Raw genomic sequence first — 15,107 nt, 5'->3', positions numbered from 1 at the left:
TAACATAAACAGTATCCACCTGTGATACAATGCTGTTTGCCTAGGGAAATAACCTTAGATCTTAATACAAGAGACATGTACACAACCATCAGACCATAAAGGTAACATAGGAACAGTACATATTGGACAGAATGTAGTGAGTTACGCAAAATTGCAGCAGTGTATGAATTAGACACTGGGACAAAGAATAAAAAGGCGACACGACTGTGTTTCGGCCACTTGTAGCTGTGTTATGTAGCTGCTGTTATGTGGGCCTTCATCAGGACGATAGCAATTGGAGTAGGAATGCCCTGTAGGTTATGTATTAGAGAGACAGTAAGTCACAATGTCGATCCATGGCAAAAGGGAATGTCAAATACCCCCAAATGGCTAGTACGCCTGTGGTGACGGAGGTCACGCAAATCATTATCTGACGGTTGCGTTGGGGCCAAGTCGTGGGCCCTGTCCAAGTGGTGATGATGGCTGGGTGACTGGCGACTATTAATGTAAAAAATCACATGTATCCTAACTGGACGATTTCATGGGGGCAGGTTGTAGTTAGTTCAGCCTCCTTGTTGTCTCAGAGTACTCAGGTAAAGTGGCCCCAGATCGCCTATCAATGCTGAGTCATTTCCAAGCATTGCAGAGCCTGCGGCTACCAAATGCAGAGTGCAGTGTTTCGGCATTCGGCAGCCGGAGGCTCTGCAACTAGGAGCTCTTCTTTTTTGATAGTCCTTGTGCTATTATAATTCAAGCCAGCCCGGCAGCTGAAATACTTCTGGTAGCCCACAGTTTGAGTGCTAGCTCTTTTCCTGATAGCTGGCCCCTCATTCTGAATATGGCAGACACGGGAGAACATGGTGGCAAGATTATGTCAGTGTTTTTCACGGCCTGATTCCAGACATTCTGTAAAATCCTAGCACTTCTCCATGACGACTATGCTTTGTTCAGGGAATCCTAGATCTGATCGGCAGGGATGCAGCAACTTATTTTCCTCCACCAGGAAAAGGCAGGTGTAGTTCACAGAAATCAATGGACAACAATGGCTGCCCTTTTTATTATGGGGGCCACCATTGCTGATCTCCGCTATGTACATTTACTGTGGCACCACCTGTGTCCTTGTGCTTTTCAGAGCAGAATATGGTGAATTATCACAATGTAACATGATACAGAATCCTTTAATTTAGCATCATGCTTATTTTCGTCTTTTTTTTAAGGCAAAATGTCTCACTCATGAATCTCACCTGGCTTCCATCCATTCCTCTGAAGAAAATGAATTTGTTTTCAATCTGATGGGGAGACCTCTGAACCATAATGCTGGCAAGGCCTACTGGATAGGAGGACATGATACGTTCCAGGTTGGTGAATTAAATGTCTGCAAAGAAATCAGGTTTTCTTTATTTCTCTCTTTCTCTCTTTCTTCTTCTTTTTTTTTATTTTTCTTGTGTATTTCCTTTCTTTCTTCTCTTTTTACATTCCCTTACTACCCCTCCATTTTATTGCCCTCTCTAGATCTAGTTAATGGCATGGTTATGTTTCTTTACTTCTTTCTTTTGCAAAAGCCAACATCAATTCACCAAATAAGTGAATAAGGAGACATACAGTTGTGAAGAAATGGTTTAGGAGAGCAGCATGGTGTCACTATCACAACAACGCCACAACGTCCTTCCACCCTCAAGCATTTCTACGCCTGCATGGTAAACGTGAAACTAATAAAGAAAAAGTTCATCACATCTTTTTGGGGGGGGGGGTTGGGAAGGGCATATAAGGGGTTGAGGAGGCCGGGTATAGTTAAAAATAGGTGGGGGAGGGTTGGGGGAGGCCCCCCAAAAAAACAAAACAAAACATGTGATGAACTTTCTCGTTATTTTATACACGTTTAAAATGCGGGAGTAGAAATGCCTGACGATGAAAGAACATAGAACCCACACAAACATTGGGCCAAAGCTCAGAAACCTCCAGATTTGTATGTAGTTTTTCACAATGAAACTCATATACAAAAGTCAGAAAGATACATATATTATATCACATAAACAATGAACTTCCTAATGGTAAATCCTGAGGGCATGGTGTGGAAACAGAAAAATTGATATGAGGCCGGGAAGCCCAAAGGAAACACACCAACACAGGTTACAAAGGACATACAAAGCGCTTTATTCAAAGTTACAACAATTACCAAAAGTCAAATGACATACGGATAGCTATTCGGCCCTCAGAGTAACAGAACAAACCATCAACAGTATGTTGGCGGTGTTAATGTGAGAAACCGTACATTGGGATACTCGGGTTTTTATACTTTTTATCCAGCCTTGGCCAACCCCCTCGCGGGTTAACCATTCTTTGGACCAGGCCTAGGGTTCGTTGCAAGGTCAATCCCATAATGTATGCAATTTGATCAGTTCCGCTGATACAGTTGTTCATTTACACATAGGTCAGGGATAGGACAAGGCCTCAGTTCGCGACCCCAACAAGTGGCCTGCGGGCATATTACTTATTCAGGTGTGCGGAGGTCACAACGGCCAGAATCCCACTCGAAATGTCATTCGGCCTCCATTTTGTTGTTCAGGGTGACTTCCACACTGCAAGAGTACCTAAAATGGCGGCTTAATCCAAGATGGCGATTTGCACAATACATTAGGGTCAAGACCTTGCCGCGGAATCTATGTACACAATGTTTTTAGACAACTTGGCGAAGGCCAACATACATTCAAACAATGCGATAGGAGGTACAATATTCTTTCGATTTCCACAATGGCTTTACAAGACCATCAGAGCTCGACGCAATATTCTTCGACCTAACCACGTGACATGGGCCAGCTTCTTCTCGAGAGCTTTCCTTTATACCTAATGATATTAAAACTGTAGACTCGACATTCACGTTATAAGAGTTACAGTTCTCAGGCAGCTAAACCTGACCTTCATGTTCTAATGGAGAGCATGTGGCTTACTTCATCCTGGCTGAGCCTTATTGGCACTTTTGCATTTTCCAACCAATCACTATTCATTCTGTGCTACCTCAACTAGCATGCCACAATGATGGATGTTGTTCTGCACCATCAGAGTCTCATGCACATGCACCTACCTCAAGGAAAATGCCAACAGCCTCCACAGTTGCCACTTTTGTGCTTTCAAGCACTACCTTCCTTTTATTCCTGAATTCGTCCCCATTTCAGCACAATTCCAAACAATGTCTTTAGGCGACTGTTTGTGTTCCCCATAATTGTTCCTTCTGGGTCCCACTGTACCCCCACATCTAACAATTAATTTTTAGTCATCTACGTCGGTGTTGGTTTTTTGACCCCCTACTCCCACAATGACATTAGAATACAAACAGATGAGCACATTATGTGTACTATATCTGCATCATTTGTGAAATCTCTTCTTCCATCTTAGCTGGTTCATATTTACAATCTCCTAAGGCGTTGACATACTTTAAATCAGTACTGCTTACAATCAGTGGTAAGATCCACTCATTGCGAATATGCGTCGCTCTCTCTCGAATGTTCCCAAGGCAGCACCAGAAATAAAATATCACATGACATGAATATTGTGAAGGTCTGTCTAGTCAGTTTGAATGCCTTATTTTCTTGAGAATATGTTGCTTCTACAACATACAGCTGTTTCTTCCCATCAGTTAATACATGAATTTCTGGCAATCATTTTTTAAAATGTTCAAAATGATATGGCATCCTATTCATCCAGTCGTCCTACATCTATTTTTCAGTTGAATATTGTACTGTATCACTGCAGGCCAGTTGATGGCGTGACACTCAATCAGTGTTATTCAAAGGGAACATACGGGAACCATTTGACAACAAAAGCTTTCAAGTTCCTTGCCAGCATACTCTTCCTACAATAGTCATTATATCATCTTTGCCTTCTCGATACTTTGGACTTGTTGGGGTTCTTTAAGCCATAGAGTCCAATGAACCCCAAATCCAATTGATAGGTCCTAGTTTAGTTCAGGCATGCCAAGTACATAACAACTTTTCTCTCCTGGCACTTTCACTTCCCAGACGTCTTGGTGAACAACCTAGTCCCAGACACAGCCTGCCCAAATTATAATGGTCTGCTTATATGTTAGTGCCTATTTTTATTATTTATTTATTTTAGTTGATTTAATAAAATTAATGATTTTTACAAACGAAAGCGAAATCAAAACAAAGTGAAGAACAAAGAGTAAAGCTGAAAGCTGAAAAGGGAAGAGAAACTGAAGTGAAACCGAGGTGAAACCGAAGAGAAAAAAAAAACATGTTGGTGAAATTTGGATGTTGAGTAGAACTTATGTTTTCAGAGGGATAGAATAAACTTAAGAGTCTGTGTGGTAGCGATAGTCCAGGTATTTCTTTCTCCGCTCATCAGACCCTGAATAGGCCCATACCCCTGAATAGGCCCATACGTGCTGAATGAGCACACTCCTTCCTAGATGTTACGCTGCCAACTAGTGTACTAGCATGCTCTTCTCCACCACCACAGCTGGTTTGAGACTCCTGAATCTTCCATTAGTTCTTCTGGCCATGACTGAAGGATGAAATCATCCCAAATGGACCTTAGCTGATTATTCAGGTAATGTTCCACTTCCTCACAGGTGATGTCCCACTCCATTTTCTTTGCTGCATCTGTGATGTAAAAATAAGACCCATTAACATGTTCTGTCTGATATTTGTAAGATATTCTACTACCTTTAATTTCCATGGACTCACCAATCTTGTCAGCTGAGAACCGACCATCAAATCTATTAGCTTTCCTAACTCACCCAGTTGTTCTCGACTTTCATTTCCCCTGTAGATCGACCAAGCAGAGACCTCTGAGTTAAAGCCACCCCAGACTCACATTCCCAGAGTCCTTTGATTCCATCCTTTGCTTGACAGCATGTCCTTCTGCAGGGACAGTCTGATGGTTACTGCTGTTAAGCAATTGGGAAAGTGATCAGACACAAGGTTCAAGATCAGCAAGATGAAATGCATTGTGCCAAACATTGCATTGCGGATTGTCTACTTTTCTGGGCCGTGTTGCACTGTGCACATTTTTATACCATGGCAATTTTAGGTGCACCAGAAAACCTTTGATACAGCCTCTTAGTTTAAAAACATAGAACAGTATTTATTGTACATCTGAGCATATTAGGGTTTTCCTAAAGGGCTTCCTACGCGAACAATCTAAAAGTATTTCTTGCAAATAATATCTCTGAAGGTATAACTAACTGTGTGTGCTATTGTATAATACACTAATAAGACTGGCTTCCTGATGTTTGTCCTCCTCAAGCAGGGAAACACATCCCATGTCTTACAGCTGTTTATTCTCCATCTGACAAGGTCCAATTATCTTACAACTCGCCTCAGTGTTAAAACATACAAGCTCTCTACTGGTCATCCTTGTTGCGTTAGTCATTAACTGTACAATCATGAAGTGCACTTACACAGGAAATACACATATTTCACACAGCACTCTGTTAAATGAGTTTTCGGGTTCAGTCTTCTCATTTCAACCTTTTATATTTTCACGAAAAATTGTGCAAACTGCCAGCAGAAAGAGGCAACTTTGCAGGCCTTAAAATAAGGGAAATTCTATATCTTAAAAAAGGCAGGTTTTCGGGGGCATGGCTAGGCGGCGAGGCAAGATGGCTGCCTACAGGATCGGCTCCACCTCACAAAAATATTTAAATTGCATTAGGTTACATATTATTTTATAAAACGTACCTTATTCTTCGTGCCGAGCATTGCCGACATCCCGCTTTCACTCTGTGGAACTTCTCCGTGGCTCTGGCGTGCAGAAAGGCTTCACACGCTGCAAGCTCCTCTCACAGGCATCCGCATCGGACGCACGTCGGAACGCGAACCGCCCCTCATGAGGAGAGGAGCGGCGTTCCTTATCAGCTGACAACCCGGATTGGGCCTAGACGTGCAGCACCTTCCTACGAGTGCGCCACCTGCTGGAAGTCAAGACAAAGAAAAAAAAAAAAAAGTAAGGAACAATCTTAAAGCGAACTTAATAACTAGTTACATGAATATATACTGAAGGAAAACGTAAAAAAAAAGATTGTTTTAAGATAACAGAAAAGAAGGAAAAGCTGGATTAATGACAGTAGTAATACAAGTCTTCAACAAGTCTTCAACCTTATTTAGGAGACTAAAAGAACTTTGAAGCAGCCGTCAGTAAAGTCATACTGAGAATTAAAATTATAATACTGAGCACGTTATTCAGTCTCCCTTCTGCAAAAACTCTTCTCTCCTGTAAACTTTACACCACTGCCATACCTTATCGCTGCAATTTTCTAACACTGTACAGTCAGACAGGTTTACACGCATCCAACCGGCGTATTCCTACAGCTCCACAGGTTCAAACCTCTCTTTTTGGATAACAGCCCTAAACAACATATCTATTGTAATTTCCAGTAGTATATGCCTTATTATTCTGGGTTTTTCCATTTTTTGGTCTCTCTAGCTCAGAGTAAAGCCTTAAGAATAATATGGATGTAATAATTATATACTACAATTCATCATAAATAACTTCTACAAAGAATCATACTCCATAACTACTTATTCTTGTTAACTTTTGCTCAGATATGGGAGCCAGCAAAGCCAACCAAAAAAATGGTGCCTCTATTAAAGATGCTGCCTCCTCTTCATCTACTCTGAAAAGTCCCAAAAGTGACTCACCACCTCTAATTGGGATTGCAGACCCAGCTATTGAAGCTATTCTTGCTGAAATCAGGGCACTCAAACCCTTTATTGAAACAACAAATAATAAGCTACAGCAACTAGATGAAAGGTGGATGGGAGTTAACAACAGAGTGGAAGAGGCTGAGAAAAGAATTGGCGTGCTTGAAGATATTTCTCCTAAGGTTGCGCAAATGGAGAAATCCATTAAAGAACTCCAAAAACATAATGAAGACTTAGAAAATCGCAGCAGGTGCAATAACCTACGCATCTCTGGCCTTCCTGAAGGAGCTGAGGGCACTGACCCCATTGTTGTCCTACAAAAATTCTTACCGGCCATACTACATTTGCCTCTGGAAACTGTTTTTATTATACAACAAGCTCATAGAATTAGTCAATCCTCAGTCTCTTCCTCATCGCGTCAGACACCAAGAACGCTAATATTTTACCTTTTGGAATACTCTCAACTACAACTTATTATCTCCACAGTAAAAGAACGTAAATCTCTAATTTGGCATGGCAGTAAGTTATTTATCTCACAGGATGTGGCTAGAAGTACAGCACAAAGAAGAAAAGTCTTTTTGGCATTCCGTCCTGCTCTAAAACAACTTAATGTTCGCTATGGCTTGTTCCACCCATGCTCATTTAAAGTAACATACGAAGGACACTCTGCAGTCTTTGATGATCCTTCTGACTTAAGGCTCTTCATACAATCCATTAAGAATGAAAATATGGACACTTCCTCTCCAGCTGCGGCTTCAACTTCACCCACTACTTAAAACCGAATCTCTATCACTTAACTCTTACACTCTTATGTTTTTATTTACCTAATGCAATGATATTACAATGATATTTATTATGTGGGGTGGGCGCTCTTTTGGGCCCCACTTCCACTGGCGGTCGCTTTTTTCTTTTCAGCGACCCAGTTGGCGTTTCCTATCCCCTATCTATATTTCCCTCCAATTCCTTTTCCCATGTCCTATTTGATCTCTAAAATCACTCATTTGACATGGCATACTCCCCTCCAAGATTTGATTGAACCCCCTTCTCCTCTCCCTGACCCCCTATGTTCCTTCCTTCTGTTTAAATATTGGGGTATATATAATTTCAACCAAATGACAAATGTTATATGTTTATTATTGCACTATAGATATAAGTTGTATGAATATCAAATCTCTTCTAACTAAATGATCTTTAAATGCATAACAGGGAACATCAAGGTTGTAAGAATCCTATGAAAAGATGTAAAGTCTTATCTCACTTGAATAAATTCAAACCAACAGTAGCTTGCCTGCAAGAAACACACCTATCCATCAAAGAAACAATGAAACTTAAGTCTCTTTGGGTGAGGGAGGTTATCTCCAGTCCAGCTATATCCAAGAAAAATGGAGTTGCTATATTAATTAGTAAAAAACAACCCTACAAAGTTCTTGCCCAAGATGCAGATACATATGGAAGATGGGTTTGGGTAAAACTGTTAATTGACACGACACAAGTATCAATTCTCAATATTTATGGACCTACATTACCTGATCCCTCCTTTTGGAATAATATTAAACAAATGATTCTGAAAAATAACTTCACCAATTTGATAATGTGTGGAAATGTCAATCAGGTTCTCGACCCTTTTTTAGATCGAAAATCCAGCTGCGTGTTTAAACCCAACAAAACTCACAAATCCTTTATAAACTGCCTAGGGGAAACAGGACTAATTGATTCTTGCAGGATATCTCATCCTACACATCTGGATTATACCTTCCATTACCCCCCTCACAACACATTATCACGTCTTGATTATATTTTTGCTACTAAGACCCTTTCTGGATCCATTATAGACTCCAAAATATCCAATATTATTATCTCTGACCACGCTCCGGTCATCACTTCCTTCTCCCTTACAGATATGAACAGAGGCGCTTCCAGATGGAAACTTAATAATTTTCTTTTAAATGCCTAATTTGTCTTGAATGTTAGAGATTTGAACTTTTTCTTTTTTGGTTTTTAAATAGGAGGCAAGCATTTTACCTGCCTTATTAGAAGTTTGATAAATCTTTGTTTTGTATTTAAGTATAGTACCTGCAGCTAACTCTGAGATTTCTTTATTGATTTCAAAGTGTATTTCAATCCATCAATACTTTCATTCAACAATACTTTAACGAAAATCAAGACCACAATACCTCCACTGTTAATAATTGGGATGCTTTGAAAGCGGCCCTCAGAGGTCATATAATGGCCCTCTCAGGCAAGAATAAAAAAATTAGGAAAAAACATCTTGATGAACGATATTCTAAACTCACTCTTGCAGAACAACACTACTATACTGACACTAATTCAGCAAACCTACGACAAGTTATTAAAATACACTTTGAAATAAATAAAGAAATCTCAGAGTTAGCTGCAGGTACTATACTTAAATACAAAACAAAGATTTATCAAACTTCTAATAAGGCAGGTAAAATGCTTGCCTCCTATTTGAAAACCAAAAAAGAAAAAGTTCAAATCTCTCACATTCAAGACAAATTAGGCATAACGCATCATCGGTCTGATGAAATACTGGAATGATTTGGAACATTTTAAACTGATCTCTATACTCCAGAATGTGCTATTCCCAGAGAAAACATCGATTCCTTTTTGAACATCAGTCGAACCACCTACCCTGAAATTAATCTATCTCACCTTGAAAATGACATCACCTCCATCGAGATTACCAAAGCCATCCATAGCCTCGGAAAAGGTAAAGCACCTGGCCCTGATGGACTATCTACCGAATTCTACAACACATTTTCCCAAGTCTTAACCCCTAAACTTAAAAAGCTTTTTTCATATTTTATTTCACAAAAATGCTCCTCCAGATCCTTTTCAGAAGCTTTACTGATAATTTTTCCCCCTAAACTTAAAAAAACTTTTTTCATATTTCATTTCACAAAAATGCTCCTCCAAATCCTATTCAGAAGCTTTACTGATAATTTTTCCAAAACCTGACAAAGACCCTACTCTTCCCAGCAACTATCGACCCATTTCCCTTATCAATATAGAAAGCAAAATTTTTGCCAAAATACTAGCCAACAGAATTGAATCCTCACTCCCAAATCTAGTTAAACCAGATCAAACAGGTTATGTAAAAGGACGTAACATATCCTCTAACGCCAGACTCCTACTAAACGCCATCAACCTTGCAGCCAATGACAAGAAAGACATTCAAGGCTATGCGGCCATTGCATTAGATGCGGAAAAAGCTTTTGATCGTGTCGATTGGAATTTTATGTTTCAAACTCGACGTTGGCATGGGTGCGGTGAAAAATTTATTTCACTTGTTAAACTCCTTTACTCTGCCCCCAAATCCGCTATCTACTTAAATGGTCAGACTTCCTCCTCTTTTCCCTTACTAAGAGGAACGCATCAGGGATGCCCCTTCGCACCATTACTATATATCCTCTCTCTTGAACCGCTACTAGAATTAATAAGATCTAACAAAAACATCCCGGGAATTCAAGTCGGTGCCTCAATAAATAAAATAGCTGCATATGCGGACGATATTCTTATCTTAATTAAAAACCCCAAACTTCATATTCCAAACCTCTTGAGCGCAATTTGGTCAGGTCTCAGGATATAAATTAAATACACAGAAATCAGAAATTATGCCCTTAAATCCATACTGTCTTAAACACGACATTGACATTTTTGGCCTCAAATGGTGTTGTAGCTCTGTTAAATATTTAGGTCTTCGTTTTGGCCCAACTATCCCAGATACTATCAAACTCAATACTGTAACACTACTGGACACCCTCAAGGATCTTACATCCAAATGGTCTCCACTCTACCTCTCCTGGTGGGGGCGTTTAGATACTATTAAGATGATGCTTACTCCCATAATTCTATACTATTTGCAGCTCCTCTCCGTCCCATTATCCCTTTCCTTTTTTAAATCCATTTACTTTATACTACTTAATTTTCTTTGGGGAAAAGGAAAAAGTAAAAGAATTGCTCTGACGAAACTGAAAGCTCCCTATGACATGGGGGGTGTTAGATTCCCCGACTTTAAGTCATATCATTCTGCATTTCTTATAAAACAATCTCGACAATGGTTCATGGATCCTATATCCGTCGACATCCTGATTTGGTGTACATTAAAAAAAACAAGTAGTTCAACCACATAATATTACTGATTATATATACATATTTTACTGATTATATATACATATTTAAACATTCATCTAAAAATATTTTGGACCCTATTAAAGCATCAGTATTAGCTCTACAAACATTTCTCTTTCCCCATACTATAACCCCCAATAAGCATCTTTCCCCATTATTATGGCATAATAAAAACATAGTAATTAATAATAAGATCCTTAATCGCAAAACATGGATTCAAAAAGGTATCAGATTCATCCAACATATTATAGATGGCCCTCATATCCTCTCCTTCCAGCAACTCTCTACCACATTCAAAATACCTAAGAAGGACTTTCAATTTTACAATAACTTAATTAATTCCTGTCTTGATGCACTTGCCCAATTTTTTAATGAAATTCTTACTCCAGATGCCGTTAGACTAATGCACCTTAGCATGGTAACTGAAGTGCGAGCCTCTAAAATATATAGTTTACTCAACTCAACTTTTAAGATTTGCCCTATCCGTCTGAAATGGGAACTTGATTTAGGATACATGTTTGAAGATGATATTTGGCTCCGTCTGTTTTCCAAAATCAAACAAATATCGGTGTCAGCAAATATTTCACAACACTATTATTTCTTCATTCATAGAGCATTCATTACCCCGGCCATTTTGGCTTAGTCTAATCCGAATTATAATGCAAAATGTTGGACATGTGGCATACCTCCCGCCACGTATATGCATATGTTTTTTGAATGTTCATATATTGTCAAATTTTGTCACGAAATTTGGAAGTTTCTCAAATGGATTTTCTGTGTTGATGTTCCTTTCTCCTTTGTTAACATATTTTTAGGAAGCTTAGCCATTACAATTTATATTCTATCTGACTCTGCTAGACTTTATGATCTATTCATCTGTGTAGCTTTAAAATGCATCACTGCTAACTGGAAAGACTCTAGTTTGCTTTCTACCAAAATTTGGTTGAATACTATTTGTAACACTCATAAACTAGAAATGTGCATGGCCAATAATCAAAACACAATTCCTAAATATAATGCTAAATGGTATTATTTCACCAGGTATCTTAACTGTTTCAATGCAACTGCTCATGGTACATGAATTTATACTTTTATGTTTTCATCATTATCCATATGTCTATGCTCAAACTGAAATGCTTGAACTAAACAATATTAGAAATGATTAGATTATCTTCATGAAATAATCTCATATACCCATCCTCCCCCCCTATCCTCTACCCTCCTGGTTCTTGTATGTCTCTTGTTAGTCTCCCTGTACGTCTCCCCTTATCTCTATACTCACTAGATATAAATCACTCCTTACGGACTAGAGTTACTACTATTCATATACAACTTGTTATATTAATGTTGTTAATACATACTATAGTTCATATTATATTCGTAGGTGAATTTAACAAATGAATTAGTTATATAGAAAGTCTATTACAATTGATCAAAATCATTCACTATGTAAATTCTTTATGGTTCCTGTTTCATTCAAAGTCTGTAACTTGTTGATATTTGTATCATTCTCAATATTTAAAACAATAAAAATTATTAAAATAAAAAAAGGCAGGTTTTCAAAGCTTTTTTGAACGGTAAAAGGCCAGATTGTATTCTGAAATACAAAGATAAAGAGTTCCATATTGACACAACCTTAAGAGAAAAAGCACGCCCACCCATATGTCTCAAACACTGAACAGATAATTCACAAAATTGCAATGCAACAGATGAGATGTTAAATGTTAAATGTTAAGGTATTTATACTGTGCACGGTCCCCAACAGAGTTGGTCCACAGGTGCACAGGCAGATCTGTAAAAAAAGAGGTGGGTGGGTTGGGTTAGTCGGTGAAGAGGGAGTAGGAGAGTGAGAGAAGTGGCGTGCTGTTGGCCGCGTCAGTTTGGTTTCCACCATGCGCTGAGCTTTGGTGCGAGTATCGGACCGGAGCGAGACCTCGTTTGCTGTTGGTGTGGTTTATGTGTTGTTTGTTTGTTGTTGTGGTGTGGTCAAGTGCCTGCAGTTCGCTAGGCAAGAGCTGGTTGTGTGGATTTTCAGGTGGATTAGTTATGCAGAGATTTGAAGTTGGGTTAGTGGGTTGTATGTCCTGGCTCTAGTAGATCTTGTTCTATTTAACTAACATTCCTATGAGTAGGTTTAGTTGCTACTTTCCTTTCTTGACTACCTGACTGATGTTGGTGATGGTGTGGCACATTCCCGGCTATTTTGTGTTTGAACTGAGTGTAATGGTACAGGGTATGTCTAGTCTCCCCCTCTGGCATTGGAGCTGTGGGTTGGCTGCCCTCTATTCCCTTGCTATCTATTTGACAGTGGTCTGTTGGGGGTTGGGTGTGATTCGGGCCCAGTGTGCTATTGATGAATCGTCCATGTCCTTTCTTCTCGGTCTGACTATGTATACAGTCTTCAGTGTCATCCTATCATAGCTGTCTCTCAGTTTGTAGTTTGGTATGCCTTAGAATGGCTTCCTTAGATTCTGTTTGTGGTTGAATGCTTGGTGGGATCCAGGGTCGGTGTCTTCACTCATCATTGTTTCAGCCAAGTGTGTTTCCTTGTGGATGTTCTTCTAGTTATGCAGTGAAGAGCCAGGAATTGAGCAGTTTCCTGAATAGTAGGTGGTTTATTGCGTTATGTATGGTCTTTGGTAAATCGTTCCAAGTATTTGGTGCGAGGTGAGAGAAAGAGGACCCTCCGAGTTTTCTTTTGTTGTAGGGTTTCGGTTCTAGGCGGATGTTTTTGCTTGATCTGAGCGTTCTTGTTGGGTGATGTAGGTGTAATTTGTCTCTCAGGAATTCCATGCCATGGTTGTGGATTGCTCTGTGCGTGATGCACATTGATTTGAATTTGATTTGTTGTTTTATCTGTAGACAATGTAGCAGTCCGGCTGTCGCATTTTGTATGAATTGTAGTATTTTCAGGTCATCAGGCATACACAGATATAGGCTATTGGCATAATCTACTCTGGACATGATGAGAGCAATGATGGTAAGTGTTTTGTTGGCGAATGACAGGAACGGTAGGATCCTTTTTGCCATTTGCAGGAGAAAGAAGCATTTATTGAGTAGAGTGTTTACTTGTGGCTCTAGAGTAAATTTCTTGTCCATCAGGACCCCCAGGTTTATTATAGTCGAGGATGGGGCTGGCGTTGTACCGAGTTCCCTTGGCCAAGGGATGTAGTGTTTGTCTCTTCCATTTTTTGTGATGAACATTATCTCTGTTTTGCCTGGGTTGATTTTGAGGTATTTCGAGTTCATCCAGTTAAATACATCACAAAGGCAGTTCTCTAGTGTTGTGTTTTCTTCTTGAGTGTCTTGTATTTTGAAGACTATTTGTGTATTGTCGGCATAGTTGTAGCAAGTGACGCTGTGTCTTTTGATGATTTGATTAGTAGAGATAGGTAGATGTTGAATAGTAACAGGGTGAAGTATACTCTTTGTGGTACTCCGTATGTGGATTCTCTTGGGTTGAATTTGAAAGGTTTCATCCATATGGTTTCTGTTCTGTTTTTTAGGAAGGATTTGATCCACATTAGGGCAGTGTCTGTTATGCCCAATCCTTCTAATCTTGTGATGAGGATGCCGTGGTTAATTGTGTTGAATGCTGCAGAGAGGTCGAGAAGTATCAAGGTAGTACTGTTGTCTGAGTCTGGGTTTGCTTTTAGGTCATCCCATATTGAAAGCAGAGCTGATTCCATTCCTCTCATTGGTCTAAAACCAACTTGTGCCTGGTCTAGTAGGCAGCGCTCTTCTATGAATTCTTGTTTTTTTATATATGTATGTTTTAGCAGTATAGCTGTATATGGGATGTTAGAGATGGATCTGTAGTTGGAGAGGTCCGCTACGTTTCCTGCTGTATCCTTGAGTAACAGCCTGATATACGCTGATTTGAAGGATTGTGGCACTTTCCCTGTTGTGATTAAAATGTTGAGGACATTCCTGTGATATTCCATGGGAGTTCCTTGCTTGAGAATTGATATGTATATCTACAGGGGGAAGGGATATGATATAATATGATGGGTTATTTATAACACACTTAATACCCAGAGATTTTGAAGCGTGGACCCGGGGATTGAACCTGTGTTGCTCCGTGTCGTCTTGCTTACAAGGCAAGCACCTTGCACCTGAGTGAGCTAGGAGAACCTGTTTTGTTGCTTTGATTTACCAGTTTGACGAAAGTCTCCACTGATATTTCAGGGAAGCTTTGTAGTTTGTTCCGGCATTCCTCGTGAGGGTAGGTGGATTCCATAGTCTGATCGCATTCTCTGGTTTGTATGGTTTGTTGGATGGTAGTAATTTTGTTTTTGAAGTGGTCTGCTAGGT

General features: G+C 39.5%; 1 protein-coding gene across 2 annotated transcripts in view; it reads left to right on the top strand.

Moving 5' to 3' along the window:
- Positions 1–15,107, top strand: part of LOC138512987 (lectin-like) — an 82,444-nt gene that overhangs the window by 44,263 nt on the left and 23,074 nt on the right. For both annotated transcript variants that reach the window (XM_069627704.1, XM_069627703.1), the window contains exon 3: positions 1,197–1,337. In XM_069627704.1, the coding sequence (XP_069483805.1) occupies positions 1,197–1,337 (141 nt within the window). The remainder of the gene's footprint in view (positions 1–1,196; positions 1,338–15,107) is intronic.

The sequence above is a fragment of the Ambystoma mexicanum genome, chromosome 12, assembly GCF_040938575.1.
Source record: "Ambystoma mexicanum isolate Mex_15411 chromosome 12, UKY_AmexF1_1, whole genome shotgun sequence".
Classification (NCBI taxonomy): domain Eukaryota; kingdom Metazoa; phylum Chordata; class Amphibia; order Caudata; family Ambystomatidae; genus Ambystoma; species Ambystoma mexicanum.
This window is presented reverse-complemented; position numbering and strand designations above follow the sequence as displayed.